At 38.1% G+C, this 24,200-nt stretch overlaps 1 protein-coding gene across 2 annotated transcripts; it reads left to right on the top strand.

The window, feature by feature from the left end:
• Nucleotides 1–356: 356 nt before the first annotated feature.
• LOC113301160 (probable phospholipid hydroperoxide glutathione peroxidase) lies at nucleotides 357–3,529 on the top strand. Of its 2 annotated transcripts, XM_026549926.1 has the most exons (6): nucleotides 360–720; nucleotides 1,623–1,699; nucleotides 1,851–1,912; nucleotides 2,384–2,502; nucleotides 2,606–2,773; nucleotides 3,303–3,529. In XM_026549926.1, the coding sequence occupies exons 1-6, from the start codon at nucleotides 472–474 to the stop codon at nucleotides 3,330–3,332; spliced, it is 705 nt and encodes a 234-aa protein (XP_026405711.1). In that variant the 5' UTR covers nucleotides 360–471; the 3' UTR covers nucleotides 3,333–3,529. The 2 variants fall into 2 exon arrangements, with proteins under 2 accessions (XP_026405712.1, XP_026405711.1); XM_026549927.1 differs by lacking the exon at nucleotides 3,303–3,529 and having other exon boundaries at nucleotides 357–720; nucleotides 2,592–2,707.
• Nucleotides 3,530–24,200: the final 20,671 nt, after the last annotated feature.

The raw sequence follows: 24,200 nt of genomic DNA, 5'->3' as shown, positions 1-24,200 counted from the left end.
GGAAGAAAAAAATTAGTTGATAAATGAATCCCAATTTGTTGACCTTTATTTATCAAATCTTGTTCCAAAATCTGGTTTGATCTTGTAGTCCAAATAACCCCATAACATGATGTATCTGGAATAGTAGTTATTAGTGAAACAAAAATACTTATACAAACCAGTGAAGTTACCCCATTGATGTTCCTGACACCGTTACCTCCTACGCAAATAGTGTTCATACATCATGCGCCATAATATTTGATAAGCGAGAAACAGCGCCACTGGTGCGAGTAGTAAATCCATAAGAAAACTCCACGTGGGAACATTTCTTCCACTCCCAGAAATACTAAAAAATCCCAATGGCGTACCTTATTTCTTTTCAGTTTTCACTCTTTCAGTTCATAGCTCTCTTCAATTTCCTTAATAAAAGAAAAAAGTTGGACAGCCTAAACTCTCTCTATCCAATCTATATCCTCCTCTACCGAACATAAAATGGCTTCAATGGGTTTCTGTGCTTCAATACCTTATTCTCAAAATTCTTTCACCAGGAATCTTGTCAATCCTTCCTCTTCTCCGATACCTTGTTTTGGTATATCCGATGAAATATCATCAAAATCTAGTTTTGTACATCACGGATTCTCTCTAATATCTTGTGGGTTTCAATCAAAATCTATTAAAACAACTGCTGTTGTTTATGCCAGAGCTGCTACTGAGAAGAGTATTTATGATTTCAGTGTCAAGGTATAATCTTTTGTTTACTGTTGGCATGTAAAGATTAGTTTTCAGTTGAAGATTTACAAATTTGTGACATGCTTTAGTTATGAATTTCTTGAGTATATCTTGGTTATAATTTATTGTTAAGTATTTAGAAATCTTCTAAGGGTTTATAAATCATGTAAATGTTAAAACCCTTTGTTTATTCATATGAATCATTGGTAGGAATATAATATTAATACAAGAGAGAAGCATAAATTGCATCTTTGATAATCTCTAGGAGAAAACAGTACATGAAACATAGCTAGTGACTGTCCGGCCTATGAGAAGCCTGGACATATTATTCAGCGTCACCATACATAGCATCCACTTGCTTATTGCTTTCTTGCACATCTGTTGATAAACTAATGGGGTGAGAACCTTATAGATAGTCCGTAATGCAAATGATACAGTGTTCTCCCTCGGACCATTGACCTTCGAGGCTTTTGGTTGAAAAGAATTTGCCAAGTATCCATTGGTTTTCCTTGGAATCCTAGCCTGTATTCCTTGATACAGTATAGTAGCAAACCTGCCATATTTCCTGAACTTTGAAGATCAAAAATACACAAAAAGTAGGTTCTACTTGGTAGTTTGTCACCTGACTGTTCTTATGAATATATCAAGTCTATTACGGATAAGGGTTTTAGATTGTGAGAGAAGCAGCAGATTAATGGAAAAGCTTACAGCACAATCTGTCCTGTTTATTTGGTACAATTATAATGACAAGTAATGAAGTTGTAAGTAGTGCAAAAGAATGTGGTTATGCTACGAGGCTTCTGTTTCATTAACCGGTGAAATTTTGGCAAAAATTGTAATTGAGGTCATAGCAATGAGTTGCTAGTAAAGGCAAATGATTTTGTTTATGTGATGGAGTTGTTTGGTGCACTCAGGATATAGATGGGAAAGATGTTTCTCTGAGCAAGTTCAAGGGAAAGACTCTTTTGGTCGTCAACGTTGCATCTAGATGGTAAATTTTCCTTCAGGTTTCATTTGCCAAAATAGATCCTTAAACTGCCATTGTTCGTCTCATCTTATAATTAAGTGCCTAGCAACTCTGGAGTGACTGGTTTATCCCGAGGTATCTGTGATGTTGTTGATATTTTTATATTTGAACGCAGTGGTTTGACAACATCTAATTACACCGAGCTCTCTCACATTTACGAGAAGTACAAAACTCAAGGTTAGCAAAGAAATACTCATCTTGTCTTTTTTATCTTGTTTCTCGTTGGTATTAAAGATCCAGGATAGCACACACATATATCACTTGAAGGTTAATATATGACTTAAATTTATAAAGCTCCACAAAAACTGTGATCCCGTATGAAGTGGGCAGTTTGAAGAAAATTCAAGGGCATACTTTTTGTGAGGTTATCTCTGGACAAGTGGCTTTTAAAACTTCTAACCACAAATGTTGGTTATGGCTATTTGAAACTAACAAGGAGATGATCCTCACCAAAAGAAGAACTTTGTGTAATCAGTTATCATCTTTTGGGCAACACATCTAGTAACGCCCATTTTAAATTGGAATGGATCTGTCAACATGAAAGGATGAGATTACAGATTTAGTAGGTGGCAAGAGTTTAAACTTGTTCAAATTCCAAATACTTATCTTATAGTCGATACAATATACTGGTGCAATCCTCGGATGCAGGATTAGAAATTCTGGCTTTTCCTTGCAACCAATTTGGATTTCAAGAGCCAGGATCGAATACAGAGATTAAGCAGTTTGCTTGTACAAGGTTTAAAGCAGAATTCCCTATCTTTGATAAGGTGAGACATTTTCTTTTCTTTAGTATACCCTTTTCTTTACAGATGTATGCCCGCATCGCAGATTCACATTTAATGCCTCATACTAACAGATGCCAAACGCCAGGTTGATGTTAATGGGCCATTTACAGCTCCAGTTTATCAGTTTCTAAAGTCTAGTGCAGGAGGATTTTTGGGTGACCTAATCAAATGGAACTTTGAAAAGTTTCTGGTAGACAAAAATGGAAAGGTTGTAGAAAGATATCCACCTACTACGTCTCCTTTCCAAATTGAGGTATGCTTTCTGGGTGTAAAAATACCAAAAGTTATTGCTTAGTCCGTGTGTATTACGTTTACTTGCCATTTTTAGATAAGTCTTTTATATGTAAAATTTTAGAATCATAGTTTTATAGCATCCTTTCAGCTACTAGCCTCCTTTGGTGTCTGAAAAAAAATGAACACTTCGGTGAATAAGAAAGATGAGACTGGAAACACATCTTACAGTAAAAACTCATCGTCAATAAGAGCTTATGTAATAGCTAAGGCTAACCAGAGTACGACTCCTATACCCCCCTATTATTTTTTATTCCAATGCAATCAATGAAGATCAACTCGTTTCTACAAACAAAAGGTTTAGCTAGTGAGACAGGGTGAGGTGACCGAATGCTGCACCCGCTATCAAAGATGGTAGAAACATACCTAAGACTTATGCAAACTTGGTGCGAGAAAACTGAGGATGAAATGGTGTTTCATTTTGATTTGGTTTGTTTAGTATTTAATATATTAACATTAACTTATGTAATTCCCTTTTTCTGTTGTTGCAGAAGGATATCCAAAAGCTCCTTGCTGCATGAAGTTGTACTCTAGTCTAGACATACAAGTGAAAATATATGTTCGTAAATCGTAATAATGTTATCTGTAAAAAGTCTCGTGTAGTAAGTTTTGTGATATCGATCATATATTTAAAATGTCTCGTGATATCGATCATATATTTGTGACATCGATCATATATTTATGATATCATGTCTGTCCTTGTTTCTACCATCTTTGATATCTATCTTGAGGAATCAAAGAGTCTGAGACGAAGATAACTTTGTGATTTCTATTTATCCATTCCTGATTTAAGATCCCCGAAACCTCAAAGATCAATAAAAACAAGATTCAGATACAAGAACTATCATCTAAAAGATAGTACGATAGGGGTTCACAAATCCCTATGTGAAGTCTTCAAGTCGTAACTTTAAATACAGTTCGCGAAGAACCTAGGTTGATGCGTGTCGTAACCACAACAAATTAATTAATATTTTTCCATAATTAACAAGTAATATAGTGTAGTCAAGTTCGTTCCCACGAGGAGCAAGAGTTTCAGTTGTTTAATTGTCACAAAAAGGGGGTTTGTTTTATAAAGCAAAAGAAAATAAACAAAGCAATTAAAAAGATAAAGTTGAAATCAAACAAGAGAGATTAGATCAAGGAATCCTTCTTCGTTGCAAAACAATGATTCAAGTTTTATGTTCTTTTCCACTTTTTATTAGTCACAGATTATCATCAACCGTAGGTAAAGCAACTAGCTCAGTGCTAAACCCCTAAATCCCTAGTATCACCGGATACGGAATTTCTCGACTACCAGATTCTATTCACCAAACCACCTAGTAGTAGCTCACTTGAGATGTAATTTAGTTAAACGCATTAAGATTTATGAATTTATTAGGTTAATATTAGTAGTTAGACTCTTAGCTCAAGGTCTACTTGCTAACGTTGTTTTCACACACAATTGCTCAACGGAATCCCTACGCAAGGTCTCGTGTTTGCTACTTATGTAAAGAGTCAAGAAACGATTACTTATCCTCTAACTTTCACTAGCTTTAGATCTATTAACAAATCAATATAGTTGGCCACCTAAACAATCTATCAATCAACCATGAATGTATAAACATTCCTATTAGTAATAACAAACGATAATCATGTGAAAAACTTCAAAGTAGATTTAAAAACAAAACTCAAAACATGTTAAGAACTAGGAATGCATCCTCAATTAATAAGAAAATTAGCTATTAATGTTTTTTAAATTCACACAAACAATTAAAGGGAGAATTTTTAAAGTTGACACAAATAATTAAAAGAAGAATTTTGAAAGCAAGCAAAAACACAAGTGTTGTGTGTGTAGAGAGGTGTCAAAGTTGTGTAGAGAACTTCTCTATTTATAGGCTTCAATTTCCTAGCAATCCTCTTAGGAATAGAATCCATTTCCCTTTGTATAGGGCTGCACAAGACCCGCCCACGATACCCAAACCCACCCGTACCCGCTAAATCCGTGGGTTTTTAATCCATACCCGCCCGTTGTGGGTGCGGGGTTGGTTATGGAAAAAAAACACCCGATGTCTGTGGGTGCGAGGTTGGTTTAAGCTAATACCCGCCCATACCCGCCCAAAAAACCCGCAGATTATATACCATTAGATAAAACTAATCCTAGTCGTCCATTATGAAACCCTAATACTAGTAGATAGGATAACTGATAACCCTCATTCACTTTCTACACTCTTCTTTCTGTTCGGCCTCTCCTCTTCTTCCTCCTCAGTTCTTCTTCTTCATCTACGAACGACAATTACCAGAAATCTTCACCAGAAATCGACAACAACAACTTCGAATCTTCACCAGAAATCGACAACAATCGAAAAATCAACAGATTCAACACTTAATCTTCATCTGTGAACTTCCTAGATATGAATATTTTGGGGGTTTTGGTTTTTTTTTTCTCACTTAATCAAGGAGAATAGAAGTTACTCTAAATACTTGAATATAAAGCGGGTTTAAACCCGTTTAAACCCATACCCGCCCAACCCGTAGCGGGCGGGTAACAAAACCCGCCCGCTGTTTGTGGGTGCGGGGTTGGTTATGAAAAAAAAACCCGCAGTCTGTGGGTGAGAGGTTGGTTTTAGCTTATACCCGCCCATATCCGCCCATGTGCAGCCCTACCTTTGTAGCTCAACTTCGAAATCCAAGTCTTTCTCAAATCTTCCATCTTCTCTTTCCAAATCCAAGCCCTATTCTTCAAACCCATGAGTCTAGAAAATTCTTCACAAATTCTGCTACTTTTGGGTCGCCGGAAAAATTCCCGGGATAACCGGAATCCGGCCTGAAATGGCACCGGAATAGTGCTGGCGGCAGCCTGAGTTCTGTCGCCGGTAACAAAATATTCTGTTCTGCTGCCGTTATAAGTAACAGTCAATATGGTCAAAGGTTAGTCAACTGGTCAAGAGAAAAAGAGAGTCAGCTACTAACTCAGCTGGTCTGACTCGTCTGATTACATCTTAGTTACTGAGTTGGATCGGAGAATCTCTGAGTTAACTCGTCGGTGAGGAAATCCGACAGAGTTCCGTTTGTTCTCCGACTTCTCCAGGCCAAATTCAGGCCATTTCTTTCCTTGCAGAACCTGTAAACACCTAACATACATCTAAGGCAATTCGATCAACACAATTGTTGCTTCAGACAGCCTATTCCACTCCCTCGTTCTCTTTATCAACTGCATCTCCAATGAACCAACAACAACCCTGTAAACCATTCCAACATCACCAGCATCACTACCCTGTACAGCAGCAGCACGGCTAAATCAACTACAAATCCATTTAAAACTTCACCCATTGTTGCAGAGACAAACTCATCTTCTAATTCAGTTGCAGTGACACCATCAACATCAATCTCTCATTTTCTCGGTTGTTTCAACACAAACATCATTCCTGCATCTCAACTCAACTATCAAGTTGCAGTGAAAACCCATCAATTCTTCACCATAATCTGCGGTATCAATGAATACCACCATCTCTATTTCTAACAGACTCTTCTCAATACCCATCTGAGCTCGAATTAAACAACAACAATGTCTCAGTTCTTAACAGACCCATATATAGATCTTTCCCAGAAAACCCGTATCAATTCTACCACTGATTTCCTCTTCTTCTTGTTCTTCGGTTGCAGATTCAAATCGAAACCCTAACTTCATTTTTTCGTCTGATTCATAACATCAACAGATCCCTCTTCTTCTTTGTTTCGTTCATGTTCAGGTTCAACTTCTGAATCAACAGCAGCAGCGACTCAATCATAAGCCTCGGCTTTCTCTCTCTCTTTCTGTTATTTGATTTCAATTTCTTCTCCTCGATCGGAATTTCCCCCATGGCTGCGCCTCTTTCTATCTCTCTCTTTCTGTTCTTTGAATTCAGGTGATTTATTGATTGGGAGGCGAAAGAAAACCCTTCTCTGATTCTAGGGTTATAGGTAGGGGATGGTTATTTACACCCGGTCACATGTGATAAGTTCTACCCACTTGGAACCCCCTTAACCACAGCTGGCTGTATTTAGCACTCCTCCCAACAGTTGCCCCTTAAGCTTGACTGGGCTCCAGACAGTGTTCGCCTATGAAATGACATTTTTGCCCATTTTGCACAATTTGGGTGATTTCTTCTTCTTTTCCTCCGTGCGACTCCAAAATACCTAATAACTCAAAAACATGTGTTAAGTACATAATTTACAAGAAAAATAATTGAGAAATCATAAACGATAGATGATAAATAGGATGTATTATACACCCTATAAAATTCCCCCACACTTAGACTTTGCTAGTCCTCGAGCAAATCAAATAAAATCCCCTCCAATTTCAAAGCTTTCCAGCGTCCCAAGCATCCAAAGAGCTATGAGGACATAGAGTTTCTGCATGCTAGTAATAAGAAGTTAGAAATACTAAAGAACATATTCTCATTCTTAAATGTTGAGTGAGAAATAACCACACCATAATGAGAGAACGCGTGTTTGAGAAGCGATCAATAAGCATTTCGCCCCGATTTCTGCCTCACCAAAAAGGGTTTTATGAATTTGCACTCAAAAGACGTACTTTTATGGTTCTCACATGTGTGCAGGTAGGAATGAAGAGAGAAATCCTGCAACACTTTGAATGGTGGGAAGAACAACTTCCGAAATATTTAAAAAACCCACTTCTTTTAACATTTTGAAAAACCATTTTTCTGACGATCTCTTAGAAAGGAAATCAACCACTATTATCGAGAATGAGATTACTTACTCACCTTCACATCCGATTGCAATGATGATAACACCACTCTCACATCATCCAATAGAAACGTCTTCCGCTCCTCGTCTTTATCTTCTTGGCTTCATCTTCGGATTCAACTATTAATGATAAACTCTCGAACTTCGTAGATCCTTGACAATTTGTAACTCTTTACCTTAAATCCTTGTCGCTTGAAACTTCCTTATAGATTTTTCTTCCCCACGGATTATTAAATAAAAGATAAAAACAAAAATTTCTCTTGTCATCATTTTTTTTTTAATTTTTTAATTTTTTTTTTAATTTTTTTTTTTTAATTTTACTTTTTTTTAGAGACAAGAGAAATAAAATACAAAACAAAGTGAAAATAAAAACAAACCATGGCCGTGCGAAATCATAAACTTCAATAATTCTCACCTTTTGCTTTTCTTTGCTCTTGTAAATAAGTCTCCAACATGTATATATGATTCCGCTCATTGTCTAGTTTCTTTACTTGGATATGAAATTTTCTCTTTTCTTGTTCCGTTGCTTGTAAACCTTGAACTTTTTCAACTTTCCTTGTAGATTTTGATGTTGCTCCCTTGTTGATGATGATGGTGATTCTATGGATCCGTTTTTGTCGAGAAAGAGAATGGTGCTAACTGCAAATCGAACTACAAGTAGGAGGCTTTCATCTATAGACGTCACCCTCATGATTGACAAAATTAGCACTCAAGAAATCAAATAGTAGTGCTTCTATTGGTGAGAGATTCGGTAGCTCACCATTCTACCCAGAATTAACGTACGGTGACACACACTCAAAAGAAAGCTCTTTAGTTATTTATAAAGAATTTCTGGTTGGTGCCTCGCATGATATAAATAGGATAGTCTCCATTAATGATAGACACCTTTTTGTGTCTAAGTTGTCCTCAATTTTCTGTATTGTTGGTACTCGATTTCGTACTTACTATAGTGTTTTGTGTGTTTGTAGGTATTTTTTGGGAATAAATATTGTTGGAAAATTCGGCTGGAAAAATCACTCGGAGCAACCCCGGAGGACATTTGCTATACGGACACCAGATTTGGCTAAGGAGCACCCATGGATATGTGTAGCCCAAATTCATCCACAACACCCATTTGTTATTCACACACCGTATTTGGATAAGGGCACTCCATCTTCTGCGTTTGAATTAGATTTTTGGCGGGAAATTTTACTCTCAACTGCGAGAGTTTGTGGCGATATTTTTGGGAGTATTCTTAAGAGTTTAATGGAATATAAAACTCTTACCATGTAAACAGGGTTGCGTACGTGTCTCGGAAGTGTTCTTAAGGGATCCAAACTCTTTATTTACGGAGATTTTCTAAAACAGGGGACGTACTGTCATGGAGAAAGTCACGGGATTTCATGTGTCTGCCGTATATCTGGAGTAAGTTGGACTCCTTCTGAAGATATTTAGAACGTTTTGGAGTGTATCTATGGCCAGTAAACAACGTGAAAAATTCAAAAAGGGAAATTATTCCGTGGAAGATATTTCCATTTAATGGAGAAGATACGGGAATTATATGAAGTAATGTTCGAATATTTGAGCTTCTGGAGTCTATATATAGTGCCCTGGGATGTCTTAGAAGGGTTACGGAGAGTTTGGGAAGGATTTGGAACATCACAGAGGCGAAACACGATTACTAGAGAAACCTACTGCTGCTGCTGCCATTGAAGAACACGAAGAACATAGACCCACAGAAGCAGTCGTTTTTGCTACAGTATTTGCGACTGCTCAGCGACAGTCTTAGAGCTACAGTAACAGTGACACATCCTCTGTATCGTTCTTTTCAGTTTGTAACACTTATAAGTGTTGCGAACCCGGTTATCATTGTTTCTCCCATTTCATCATTTGTACACCACCTTTGAGCAATAAAAAATAAATTTTGAGCGTGTTTTCCTAATGATGAGATAAACCCAATCCTTGGGGTGAAGGAGGAAGCCATTCTCTCAAGAATTATGTGGTAATATTTATTTTATAAATTTATGTATTATTTTTATATGATTAATTGCATTGATAAAAAATAAATTAAATGATTCTTATTAATCAAATGTGTTTTCTCTTGATGATGCATGCTTAGTTTTAGACTCTTGATGCGTTATACTTGCAACTAAAATTTAATATTTTGGGAATCTGATTTTGGCAATACTTTAGAATCGAATCAATTGTTTTAATTGCATGATATAAATTAATTTAGAACCACATAAGTATTGATGAATGGTGAAATACTAGCTCCAGCCTCTCCATAATTTTCACAACATATCAACATTTATTTGCTTTATTTTCTTGGCTTTAAAATTAAGTCTAAAATCTATTTGCTTTCACAAGTCTCAACGAACATTTTACTACAACTCAACTTGAAATCACATCAATTTTTGGCGCTGATGCCGGGGACTTGTCTTTAGGCTAGAGTTTTTAGATTTTTTTTTTTAGGTTTTTATTTGTTTTTCGTTTTTATTTTATTTGTTCTTCTTTACGTTTTTGGGTTTTTGTCTTTTCCTTACAGATTTTGGAATTTGGAGCGAAAGAAAAATTTGCCAAAGCTTTTGGTGAATACTTAAAGATTTAGAGTGAAAGCAAAGCGAAAGGAGTGAAAGAAAAGGAGAATAAAAATTAATAGAAAAAAAAGAGAGAGAGAGAGAGACAATTTTTATTTTTTTAATTTCTTTTAGATTATCTTTTTCTTTTGCACTTTATTTTTGGACTTTGGATTGTGGACTTTGGGACTTTATTTTTTTTAAACCCTATGGAAGGGTAGTTTAAATATCAATTGTTTGCAGAGAAGGACGACGATTACGATATCGCCTCGGCCCCTCGGGTTCGTACATGACATAGAAGCCGTGGCCCGAGTCGACTTCAGCGGTTCATCCCCCGTCTGGTACGGGAGGTAAGTTTGTCGAAACACTCGCGAATCCCCTGTCAGCGAGTTACTGCATTCCTTTGTTTGCATATATGCTGATGATTTGAAAACGGCTGCTTTAATTTCCTGGTAAAGGGCAAGGACTGACCATACAAGATAAGAGTTCAGATTTCATCACCGTTCCCTTCTTGCCCGCCTTAGGAAAACGAAACCAAACGCGAACCTAAGCCTAAAATTTGACTAGAACGAGACCTATAGGGTAACGAGCTTAATAGGAAATTCATTCGAAAAATATTGGTTACTCTTTTAAGCATGCTTCAAAGTTCATGATGGTTTCTGTGAGTTGAATACGCCACCTTGTAACGCCGGTGAGGCCTTGGGTATCAAAGCTCCATTGAGCTTCCCTCGTCTCGATTCAACCTACTTAAACTCGGATTGATTCCAGAGGGGTTTTCTTAAATTGTAACGAATTCCCTTTCGAAGGATTAGAAGCTGGTCTAGAAACAATCTAAGTGGAGTCATCATGCTTTTTGTTTGCTAGAAATCAGTAGGTTTGCTGTGCTGGAGTCAGCCTTGTTTGTGTTTGCATAGAACTTCCCTTCCTTTTAGGATTTCTTTCTTTTTCTTTTGTTTTTCTAGTGTATGCCCAAGGCTATTAAAGAACGGGATTGGAAAAGAAACACCCTAGGTCGTTTGATTAGTGATAAACCTAGTAGTTCTTCTTGTGAAGGCGGGGAGCTCGAAAACTCTTCTTTTGAGAGCCCTGTTTTTGGAAACTTCAGTTTTGAGAATCTGTCTCTTCGTGAGGAAAATACCCCTAGTACTTCAGTTGTGCCAGCAATGGAAACTTTGAAAGATTACATGTTCCCAACTAGGTCCACCCGAGCTTCATGCATTAAATTGCCAGCCACTACGGCTAATTTCGAGATAAAACTTAGTATTCTTCATATGATCCCTATATTCTTAGGGAAAGATGATGAGAACCCTTATTTTCATATTAGGGACTTTGAGGAAATTTGCGGGACAATTAGAATAAAAGACCTTACTGATGAAGTCTTGAAACTTAAGATGTTTCCCTTTTCCTTGAGAGATAAAGCCAAGACCTGGCTGAAAAACCTACCATCAGAATCCATTGAAACATGACAGGAACTTATTGCTGCTTTCTATATGAAATTCTACCCTAAGCATAAAACTGCGGCTGTTAGGCAGAAAATTAGTGCTAGTGTGCAACAAGAGAGAGAGTCTCTTTATAGGTTCTTAGAGAGATTCAATAATATCCTATCCCAGTGTCCTCAGTATGGATTTGATAAGATGAAACTCGTAAAGATTATTTATGATGGTTTAGACTATTCAACCAAAGCCATGGTTGAGTCTATGTGCGCTGGTGAGTTCACTAGTAAAAGTGCTGATGATGCTTTTACCTTCTTAGGAGCTATCGCTGAAAAATCCCAACAGTGGGAGTCTTGTGTTGAACCCCCCAAAAGACTCTTGGTCAATAGAAGTAGCACCAATGTGGTAGATACAAGCTTCGGGTTTGATGCTAAGTTTGTTGCTTTGTCTATAAGGTTAGAAGCTTTGGAATTGAATCATCCTAAACATAGGTCTCTTGTTGAACCTGATGATAGGTTTAGATCATCTCAAGTGTCTAGTTGTGGAGTAGAACCCAATAACTCGTTTTGGGAAGGTCAGGTTAGTGAAGAGAAATCCCATGTTGTCTATAAAAATGCTAGGTTTGAGAACCGTCAAAAGTTTGACCCATACTCAGAGATTTACAACCCTGGTTGGAGAAACCATCCTAATTTTTCTTGGTCTAAGGGTCAGAATCAAGGACAGTCTAGTAATTCTCAGCCTCCCTCAGGTTTTGGTTATGCTAATAACTCTTCAGGTCAACCCCAGTTTCATAATGAGAAAAAGATCTCTACCTTAGAAGAAACCCTTACTATGTTAGCAAAGAACCATGAGATGTTATCAAAGAACCACTATGGTTTTCAAGAAGAAACCAGGCATAATTTTAAGAATAATTCCCAGTATCTTGCTAACTTAGAACTTCAAGTCGGCCAAATAGCTAAGTTTCTTAGTGAAAGAGAAGATGGAAGATTCCCTAATCAAACTGATCCTAGCCCTAAAGGAGAGAAATCGTACAATCATGTGAATTCTATAAAAACCCTTAGGAGTGGAAAAAAGTTGACAATAAAGTTGCCATGCCTGATAGTGAACATGTTGTAGTTCACCCTTCTGAGCCAGAAAATGAGGAGACTGATAGAGTCTCCAAAGAGACGAATGAGGGTCCTGCTGAGCCCGGCTTTGTTCCCAGAGCCCCGTTCCCCCAGCTTCTATTTCCAACTAAGAGGGAGTCCAACTTTAATGATATATTGGAGGTTTTTAAGCAGGTTACTATCAACCTCCCATTGTAAGATGCGATTAAGCAGATTCCCGCTTATGCCAAGTTTCTTAAGGATATGTGTACGCGAAATCGAAAACTTAGTGTCCAGAAGAAAGCCTTCCTAGCTAGTCATATGAGTTCTATTATCCATAATACCACTACTCCTAAGTATAAAGACCCAGGGTCCCCTACTATTTCTTGCACAATAGGTAAATACCGTGTCGAGAAAGCTTTGCTTGACTTAGGAGCCAGTGTGAACTTACTGCCATACCATGTGTACCTTAAGCTAGGACTTGGTGAGATGAACCCTACCCAGATGACACTTCAGTTAGCTGATAGGTCCATTAAGATTCCTCGTGGTGTGATCGAGGATGTTCTTATTGAGGTCGACAACTTTATTTATCCAGTGGATTTTGTTATCCTAGATACCCAACCCGTCTCTGACCCAGAGAACCAAATACCTGTGATTTTAGGTCGCCCGTTTTTAGCTACATCCAATGCGATCATTAACTGTCCAAATGGTATTATGAATTTGTCTTTTGGTAATATGACTATTGAGCTGAAATTTTTTAATATTAGTAAGCTACCCTCTGAACTAGATGACTCGAGCATAGAAGAGGTGAACATGATAGGAACATTAGTCGAGGAGTCATTACCAAACACTTTGTTAGAATATCCATTAGAGAAATTCCTAGCCCACTTTGGGATTGATTTTGATGATGACGATATGACTCATGAGGTGAATGCTTTGTTAGATTCAACCCCTTTGATAGACACTAGTAATGGATGGAAACCTAAGTTCGAACCTCTACCCGTTTCTGAGTCTACCCTAGTTCTTTCATTAGAAAAGCCTCCTAAGTTGGACCGTAAACCAATACCAGATTCCCCGGAGTATGTGTTTTTAGGCCTATCTGAAACTTTACCTGCGATTATAGCATCCGACTTGGATAGTGATCAGGAAAGTAGGCTAGTGACTGTCCTTCAGAATAACAAGGAAGCTTCAGGGTGGACCATAGAAGACATTAAGGGTATAAGTCCTACTGATTGTATGCATCATATATATTTAGAGAGTGACACCAAACCTTCTAGAGAGATGCAACGTCGACTGAACCCTAATATGAAAGAAGTAGTTCAAACCGAGGTTCTTAAGCTGTTAGATGCAGGTATTATCTACCCCATTTCAGACAGTAATTGGGTCAGCCCTGTTCAGGTTGTTTCCAAGAAATTCGGTATTACTGTAGTCCAGAATGATAACAATGAGTTAATCCCAACCCGGGTGACCACGGGTTGGCGTGTCTGTATTGACTATAGGAAATTGAACAAGGTCACTAGGAAGGACCACTTTCCTCTTCCCTTCATCGACCAAATGCTAGAGAGATTAGTTGGACGTAGCCATTATTGCTTTTTAGATGGATAATGCGGTTATAATCATGTTGTTATTTCCCCAGAAGACCAAGAGAAAACCACTTTTACATGTCCCTTTGGTACCTTTGCGTATAGACGCATTCCTTTCGGGCTATGTAATGCGCATGCGACCTTTCAACGTTGTATGATGAGCATATTTTCTGACATGGTAGAACGGTTCTTAGAGGTATTTATGGATGATTTTTCAGTGTTTGGTTCGTCTATCGATGAGTGCTTGCATCATTTGTCATTAGTTTTGACTAGGTGTAAGGAAAAGAATTTAGTGCTTAATTGGGAGAAATGTCATTTCATGGTTCATTCAGGAATTGTTCTAGGGAATATCGTATCTTCGAAGGGTATATAGGTAGATAGAGCCAAAGTTGACCTCATTAAAACTTTACAGGTCCCAAAAACCGTAAGAGATATTAGGTCATTCTTAGGGCATGCAGGTTTTTATCGTCGATTCATTAAGGATTTTAGCTTGATTTCTAGACCTCTTTGCAATTTGCTTGCAAAAGACGTTAAGTTTGTATTTCATGATGCTTGTTTAGAGGCTTTTGAGAAGCTTAAGAATTTACTCACTACCGCCCCCATAGTCCAGGCACCCAACTGAAACCTACCCTTTGAGATCATGTATGATGCTTCAGATTATGCTATTGGTGTTGTGCTAGGTCAGCGAGAAAATAAGTTACTTCATGTGATTTACTATGCTAGCAAAACTCTGAATGATGCCCAGTTGAACTATACCACTACGGAGAAGGAACTATTAGCTATTGTGTTTGCCTTAGAAAAGTTTAGATCCTACCTCTTAGGTTCTAAGGTCATAATATTTACTGATCATGCTTCTTTGAAGTATCTTCTTTCCAGGAATGATACTAAACCTAGATTGATTAGATGGATCCTATTGTTGCAGGAATTTTCCTTAGACATTAGAGATAAAAAAGGTGCAGAAAATTTAGTAGCAGACCACTTGTCTAGGCTTGTTGTGGATACCCTTAATGATTCTACTCATGTTAGGGATAGTTTTCCTGATGAACAACTGTTCTTTGTTACCCAAGCACCTTGGTATGGGAATATAGTGAATTATCTTGTTACTGGTCGAATGCCCCAACATTGGGGTAAACAAGATCGTTCTAGGTTTTTAGCCGAGGTGAAGCACTTCTTTTGGGATGATCCTTATTTGTTTAAGTATTGTCCATACCAGATTATTAGGAGATGTATACCTGAGGATGACCAGTCCAGTATTATTTCCTTTTGTCATGATCATGCTTGTGGGGGTCACTTTAGTGCTAAGAAGACTGCTGCTAAAATATTGCAGTGTGGATTCTATTGGCCTTCGTTGTTTAAAGACCCCACAGTTACTGTGTTACTTGTGAACGTTTCCAGAAATTAGGAACCATTTCCCATAGGAACATGATGCCCTTGAACCCTATTTTAGTTGTTGAGGTCTTTGATGTGTGGGGTATTGACTTTATGGGTCTGTTTCCTAATTCTTTTGGTAACTTATACATCCTTGTCGTTGTAGACTATGTCTCTAAGTGGATTGAGGCGGTTGCGTGTAAGACTAATGACCATAGGGTTGTGATTGAGTTCTTGAAATATAATATACTTACACGTTTTGGTACACCGCGAGCTATAATTAGTGATGGAGGGACGCACTTTTGTAATGAACTTTTTAGGCTTTTGATGAAGAAATATGGTATTACACATAAGGTGGCTACCCCATATCATCCACAGACTAGTGGTCAGGTAGAGGTTTCCAATAGGGAGATAAAGCGTATATTAGAGAAAACAGTTAATCTTAATCGGAAAGAATGGTCGTCTAGGCTTACTGATGCCTTATGGGCTTACCGTACTGCATTTAAGACCCCCATTGGAATGTCGCCTTATTGTCTTGTGTATGGCAAGGCATGTCATTTACCTGTTGAGTTAGAACATAGAGCTTATTGGGTTGTTAAGCAGCTAATTTTTTTACTTGACAAGGTAGGAGCCCATAAGAAACTCCAGCTCAATGAGTTAGAAGAGATTCGTATAGATTCTTACGATAATGCGAAGGAGTATAAGAACAAAATGAAACTTGTGCATGATAAGAATATTTTAAAAAAGTCATTTTCTCTAGGTCAAAAAGTTCTTCTGTATGATACCCGCTTGCATCTTTTCCATGGGAAGTTACGTTCTCGGTGGACGGGTCCTTTTATTGTTCGCACTGTCTTTCCTCATGGAGCTGTTGAGATAGAGACACCAGATGGTAGTAGTTCTTCGAAGGTTAACGGTCAGAGATTGAAACCATTTTTAGAGCCCTTTCCTACAGGTGATGTTGAGGAGGTCCCTCTGGAGGATACCGTTTATCCTTGATTGACCATCGAGGCGATTGTATGTTGTATATTGGTTTTTGATTTCTCTCTTCACCCAGGTACTATCTTTCCAACTTCTCTCTTTACCGATTCCTCATGTTACTTTGTTTTTTGATATTTCTCTTTCATTAGAAACATTGAGGACAATGTTAGATTTAAGTTTGGGGGTGGGGAAGAAACTTTTTGTTAGCTTTTAGTTGCAATAAATAAACTCCAGAGCCTAGAAATTTATGCTTATTAAGGTTGGCACTAACCAATCTAAGTGGATGGGAACATCTTGGTTGTAGGAGTTGAGGAACCAATCTGATTAGATGGAAACATCTAAATAGTCTATTCATAAAAGCACATATCTCAGGTGTTAGAATTATAAAAAAAACATGGTAGTTTCGCCATAACTCGTTGAATCCTAATCCCTTCTGTTTTTTTTTCTTAAGTGATTTGGTGGGGCACACGACTCAAGTTGTTACCATTGCTAGGGTGAAATAGGGTGATTGAGATACCTAAAAAAAAAAAAAAATGAGACCAGACCATCAGACCAACCGGAATAAATTCAAATAAAGTCGACCACTGGTGGCCTTGTATATGCCAGTTGTATTGACCTAGAGTTAGGTTTATCGACCAATGGTCCCCTTGTATATGCTAGTTGTGTTGATATTAGTCATACCGGTATCTCAGTCCATTAGGATAGGTTCATCTTGGCAGAGGCCTTCAGAAAGATATGAGAAACACCGTTCACTTTAAACCATCTATTTTTCTCTTTATCCATCTTTTTAATCTTTCCATATGGTTGGTTGACTCCGGTTATGATGTCTAGAAACTATCTGAGTAGAGCTCTGTCACTTATATATGAATTATAGTATGCTGAGTGCAAACTCGTGTACAACAATTGGAAATTCGCATCAGGGTACTTCCTCATATAGTCAATGTTTGTATGCCAACCAAGGAGATTCGTTAGTGCCTTCCAAGGTTCTGCGTAGATAGCTAGGGTCTGGAGTAATGGTTTTTTGGATGCACCTCTGGTAAACCCTCCGGAGACAACACTCCGCCTCTAAGGCCGCCTAGCGGTTTAACGGCTTGCTGCACGTGCTAAGTGTAGTCATTTTATTTTCTAGATTAGATTTGCTCGAGGACTAGCAAATAATGAGTTTGGGGGTATTTGATAGACACATTTTTGTGTCTAAGTTGTTCTCAATTTTCTGTATTGTTGGTACTCGATTTCGTACTTATTATGGTGTTTTGTGTGTTTGTAGGTATTTTTTGGGAATAAATATTGTTGGAAAATTCGGCTGGAAAAATCACTCGTAGCAACCCCAGAGGACATTTGCTATATGGACACCAGATTTGGCTAAGGATCACCCATGGATATGTGTAACCAAAATTCATCCACAACACCCATTTTCTGTTCGCACACCGAATCTGGATAAGGGCAGTCCATCTTCTACGTTTGAATTAGATTTTTGGCGGGAAATTTTACTCTCAACTGCGAGAGTTTGTGGCGAGATTTTTGGGAGTATTCTTAAGAGTTTAATGGAATATAAAACTCTTACCATGTAAACAGGGTTGCGTACGTGCCTCAGAAGTATTCTTAAGGGATCAAATCTCTTTATTTACGGAGATTTTCCAAAACAGGGGACGTACTTTCATGCAGAAAGTCACGGGATTTCATGTGTCTGGCGTATATCTGGAGTAAGTTGGACTCCTTCCGAAGATATTTAGAACATTTTAGAGTGTGTCTATGGCCAGTAAACAACGTGAGAAATTCAAAAAAGGAAATTATCCCGTGGAAGATATTTCCATTTGATGGAGAAGATACGGGAATTATATGGAGTAATGTTCGAATATTTGAGCTTCTGAAGTCTATATATAGTTCCCTGGGATGTCTTAGAAGGGTTACAGAGAATTTGGGAAGGATTTGGAACATCACAGAGGCGAAACACGATCACTAGAGAAACCTACTGCTGCTGCTTCCATTGAAGAACACGAAGAACATAGACCCACAGAAGTAGTCGTTTTTGCTACAGTATTTGCGACTGCTCAGCGACAGTCTTAGAGCTACAGTAACAGTGACACATCCTTTGTATCGTTCTTTTCAGTTTGTAACACTTATAACTGTTGCAAACCCGGTTATAATTTTTTCTCCCATTTCATCATTTGTACACCACCTTTGAGCAATAAAAAATGAATTTTGAGCGTGTTTTCCTAATGATGAGCTAAACCCAATCCTTGGGGCGACGGAGGAAGCCATTCTCTCAAGAATTATGTGGTAATATTTATTTTATAAATTTATGAAATATTTTTATATGATTAATTGCATTGATAAAAAATAAATTAAATGATTCTTCTTAATCAAATGTGTTTTCTCTTGATGATGCATGCTTAGTTTTAGATTCTTGATGCGTTATACTTGCGACTAACATTTGATATTTTAGGAATCTGATTTTGGCAATACTTTAGAATCGAATCAATTGTTTTAATTGCATGATATAAATTAATTTAGAACCACATAAGTATTGATGAATGGTGAAATCCTAGATCCAACCTCTCCATAATTTTCACAACATATCAACATTTATTTGCTTTATTTTCTTTGCTTTAAAATTAAGTCTAAAATCTATTTGCTTTCACAAGTCTCAACGAACTTTTTACTACAACTCAACTTGAAATCACATCAACTAATGATTGATCAGCAACTCTAATAATGCATGTCTCCCTGCTCCTAATCTGCATCACCGGCATGATTAAATCCATTATTTAACACTCTAACAAGCAAGAAATCCGAACGTAGGTCCCTAACACTTCCAAGTTCAGTTACGTCGGTCAGGATTCTCTATGTAAACATACCTAGAAGTATGCTAGTGACTCTAAAATCTCTAAAAGTTGGAGGTTTTATGCAAATTTTTTTTAATATGCTTAACCACTCCCCCACACTTAAACCTTATATTGTCCTCAATGTAATTGAATCTTCCAAGTAAAGTCAAGATGGGAAATCCTAGTATGATATGGAACAATAAAAAATAAATAAACAAAACAAAAAAGTAAAAGTAAAAGGTAAGAAATACAAAACCTATGGGTTGCCTCCCATTAAGCGCTTGTTTTAAAGTCGACGGCCCGACTTAGCTCTTGCTTCACATTACTCCTCCAGAGGGAGTGAATCTTCAAATGAAAGTTCATCCACATTCACATATGCGATGTTCTCGTAGTATGGCTTCAATCTATGGACGTTGACCTTGGAAACCGAGTTGTCTCTAAGACTAGTAATTTCAACTGCACCATAAGGAAAAACATTAGTAACAACATATGGACCAATCCAACGGGACCTTAACTTTCTAGGAAATAGTTTAAGGCGAGAATGATATAAAATGACTTTTTGTCCCACTTCAAAGCTTTTACGAGAAATCATCTTATCATGAAAAAGCTTGGTATTTTCCTTGTAAATACGGGCACTCTCGTATGCATCATTACGTATCTCCTCTAGCTCATTCAGTTGTAACTTCCTTTGCTTCCCCGCTTCGTCATACTCCATGTTGCACTTCTTTATCACCCAATAATCCTTATATTCAAGTTCAACCGGAAGATGACAAGCTTTACCATAAATCAAACGATATGGAGACATTCTAATTGGTATCTTGTACGCCGTTCTATACACCCAAAGTGCATCATTAAGCTTAAAGCTCCAATCTTTCCTTGTAGTATTCACCGTTTTCTCAAGAATGGACTTGATTTCCCCGTTTGAAATTTCCGCTTGTCCACTAGTTTGTGGATGATAAGGCGTACCAATCTTATGTGTAATGTTGTACTTCTTGAGGAGAGCGTGGAAAGCCTTCTTGAAATGTGAGCCTCCATCGCTTATCACCACTCTTGTGTACCATGCCTAGTGAATATGTTTTCTCTTACAAAATCACAAACAACTTGAGAATCATTAGTTTTGGTGGCTCTAGCTTCCACCCATTTCGAAACATAATCCACCGCAAGAAGTATATAAAAATTTCCATTTGAATTGACAAAAGGGCCCATAAAATCGATTCCCCACATCAAAAATCTCAACGGTGAGGATTGGTGTGAGTGGCATTTGATTTCGAGCACCTAGATTGCCCGTTCTTTGACATCTATCACACGATTTACAAAAAACATGTGCATCTTCAAACAAGGTGGCCAATAAAATCCACTCTCGAGAACTTTGAGAGCGGTACGTTTAGAACCAAAATGGCCACCACAAGCAAGAGTGTGACAAAAAGAGAATAGATTGAAATTCGGAATTAGGCACGCACCTTCGTATCATTTGATCCACGCCATATTTCCATAAGTATGGTTCATCCCACACATATTGCTTGGCTATCTTCTTAAGTTTCATCTTTTGGAAGTTAGACATTGTATTAGGTACCTTCCTTTCACCAAGTAATTCACTATATCCGCGTACCAAGGTGTAGAATTTTCCAAGGAGAAAAGTTGTTCGTCCGGAAAGCGGTCTTGTAATGGAAGTTCTTCTTGAGACATAACAAGTCTACTGAGATGATCCGCAACGGTATTCTCCACACCTTTCTTGTCTCGAATTTCTATGTCGAACTCTTGTAGCAATAGGATCCATCGGATTAGCCTTGGCTTAGCTTCTTTCTTCTTTATTAAGTATTTAAGTGCGGCATGATCGGAATATACAATAACCTTTGTGCCCACCAAGTATGATCGAAACTTTTCCAATGCAAAAACTATAGCCAATAACTCCTTCTCCGTGGTAGAATAGTTGATTTGTGCATCATTAAGGGTCCTCGATGCATAATAGATAACATGGGACAATTTGTCCACTCTTTGACCCAAAACGGCTCCAACCGCATAATCACTAGCATCACACATTAATTCAAATGGAAGATTCCAATCCGGTGATTTGATAATTGGCGCACTTGTCAACATTGCCTTCAATTTGTCAAAGGAATCCTTGCATTCCTTGTTGAAGTCAAAAGGTACCTCCTTTTGTAATAACTTGCACATCGGCATGGAGATTTTGGGAAAATCCTTGATAAACCGCCTATAGAAACCTGCATGGCCAAGAAATGAACGGATTTCCCTCACCAAAGTGGGATATTGTAAGTTCCTTATTAAATCTATCTTTGACTTGTCCACTTCGAGCCCTCGAGAGGACACGATGTGACCAAGTACTATGCCATGGTTTACCATAAAGTGACATTTCTCCTAATTAAGGATGAGGTTTGTGTCTATGCATCGTTTAAGAACTAGTTCAAGGTTGTCTAAACAACTATCAAAAGAATTTCCATAAACATTGAAATCATCCATAAATACCTTGATGATGCGCTCCACATAGTCCTAGAATATACTAACCATGCATCTTTGGAAAGTAGCCGGTGCATTGCAAAGACCAAACGACATCCGTCTATATGCAAATGTTCCAAACGGACAAGTGAAAGTGGTCTTCTCTTGGTCCTCCGGTGCAATAATAATTTGGTTGTATCCCGAATAACCGTCCAAGAAATAATAATGAGAATGCCTCGCTAACCGCTCCAACATTTGATCAATGATAGGTAAAGGAAAGTGATCCTTTCGAGTTGCAGAATTAAGCTTTCTATAATCAATGCACACTCTCCAACCGGTTTGAACTTTTGTAGAAACAAGTTCATCGTCTTGATTTCTAAAAACCGTAACACCGGACTTCTTTGGTACCACTTGTATCGGACTAACCCATTTTCTATCGGATATTGGGTAGATCACCCCCACACTTAGCAATTTGAGTATCTCTTTCTTCAAAACCTCCATCATGGGAGGATTAAGCCTACGTTGAGCATCACGTACCGACTTCACATTCTCTTCCATTAGAATTCTATGCATGCACACGGATGGACTAATGCCTTTGATGTCCGTAATTGTCCACCCAATAGCCATTTTGTGCTCTTTCAAAACTCTAAGCAAACGGTCTTCTTGTACCGGTGTGAGGTTCTTTACAATAATCACCGGAATCTCATCTTCATCTCCCAAGAAAGCATACTTCAAGTGCTCCGGAAGTGGCTTCAATTCTAGCTTAGGCGCCTTCACAATAAATGGTACAAGTAATTCATCATCCATGGGTAAAGAAATATATGAAACATTACCTTTTTTAGCTTCTTGCAATGCCGTCAAGGCACCACACATCTCCTCCAATTCCTTGGAGATTTCAACATCCAAATTGGACAAGCCGTGGGCGTCTAATTCAATGCTCTTTTGCAACACCACCTCAAGTTCGTCCTTTTGACTCAATTCCACCATTTTTTGCGCTAACGAACTAACCACATCAATGGAGTAAGCGGAATGCACATCACTTGGGTAGCGCATGGCTTCAAATATGTTGAAGTGTATTATCTCCTTATCGAATTCCATAGTAAGTGTACCCTTTTCAACGTCAATCTTCGTCTTTGCGGTCTTCATAAATGGCCTCCCAAGAAGTAAAGAAGTAGATGACCGATTATCATTGTTGTCCATATCCACCACGAAGAAATCAACCGGAAAAATCAGCCCATTCACTTGCAGTAGCACGTCTTCTACAAGTCCCTTAGGATATATGTTAGACTTGTTTGCTAATTGGATAATAACTCTTGTCTCTTTCAAAGGTCCAAGATTCAAGGAGCCATATATATCGACCGACACTACACTTACGGAAGCTCCCAAGTCAAGTAAAGCATGTTCAAACCTTTTTGTACCAATATTAATTGGCACCGTGAAACCACCGGGATCCGTGCACTTTGTAGGCATATTCTTCAATAGCATAGCTGACGCACTCTCGCCAACTTTAGTAATTTCATTATCAAGCAACCTATCCTTCTTTGTGCATAATTCCTTCATGAACTTAGCATACCTTGGCATTGTCTTGATGGCCTCGATGAATGGGATGTGGATTTCTATCTTCTTGAAGATATCCATGAGTGCCTTGTCTTGAGCTTCTTTCTTGGACTTAGCAAAGCAACTAGGAAAAGAAGGTGGAGTAGTGAAAATAGGAACCGTTTCCTTGGATTGGTTGGTAGGTGTTGGATTCTCCTTTGGTGCGACTTCCTCTTTTTCTTTGACTAACTCTTTGCTAGCTTCTTCATGATGACTTGGACTCTCCACTTGTCTTCCACTTCTTAAAGTAACCGCATTAACATTCTCTCTTGGATTCACAAATGGTTGTGTATGAAGCTTTGTGGATGCTTGAGATTTCAATAGATCCACATCGGTTGCCAATTGTCCCATTTGGGTTTCCAAAGCCTTAATGGCCGATTCATTCTTTTGTTGGCTTTGTTGTAACATAGAAGTAAGACCTTTCATGCCTTGCATTGACGCATTGATCTTGTCATCACTCGAAGAATCATGCTCCTTGACTTGTTGTGGTTGGAATTGTTGTTGAGGTTGGAAGCGTGATTGTTGGAAACCACCTTGTTGCACATATGGATTAGGAGCCGCCGCTTGCTTGTTGGCATAACTAAAGTTAGGGTGATCCTTCCAACTGGTATTGTAAGTATTGGAGTATGGATCGTACCTTGGCCTTTGATTTGGATATAAAGCATTTACTTGTTCGGTCTCATCATCCGAAATAATTACCGCGGACATTCGTTGCATTACCCTTTCTATGCTCCCCATCCTTTGCTCAAGGTATGATGATGAATCACTAACTTCATGCAGTTGCCTA

This window comes from Papaver somniferum, chromosome 8, assembly GCF_003573695.1.
Source record: "Papaver somniferum cultivar HN1 chromosome 8, ASM357369v1, whole genome shotgun sequence".
Lineage (NCBI taxonomy): Eukaryota > Viridiplantae > Streptophyta > Magnoliopsida > Ranunculales > Papaveraceae > Papaver > Papaver somniferum.
Note: the sequence above shows the minus strand (reverse complement) of the source record. Positions and strands in the feature narration are given on the sequence as shown.

Coding starts and splice junctions, on each gene's coding strand:
- LOC113301160 (XM_026549926.1), top strand. CDS start 472: ATGGCTTCAATGGGTTTCTGTGCTTCAATACCTTATTCTCAAAATTCT. Junction 1,700..1,850: donor GTCAACGTTGCATCTAGATG/GTAAATTTTCCT, acceptor ATTTGAACGCAG/TGGTTTGACAACATCTAATT. Junction 2,503..2,605: donor AATTCCCTATCTTTGATAAG/GTGAGACATTTT, acceptor GCCAAACGCCAG/GTTGATGTTAATGGGCCATT.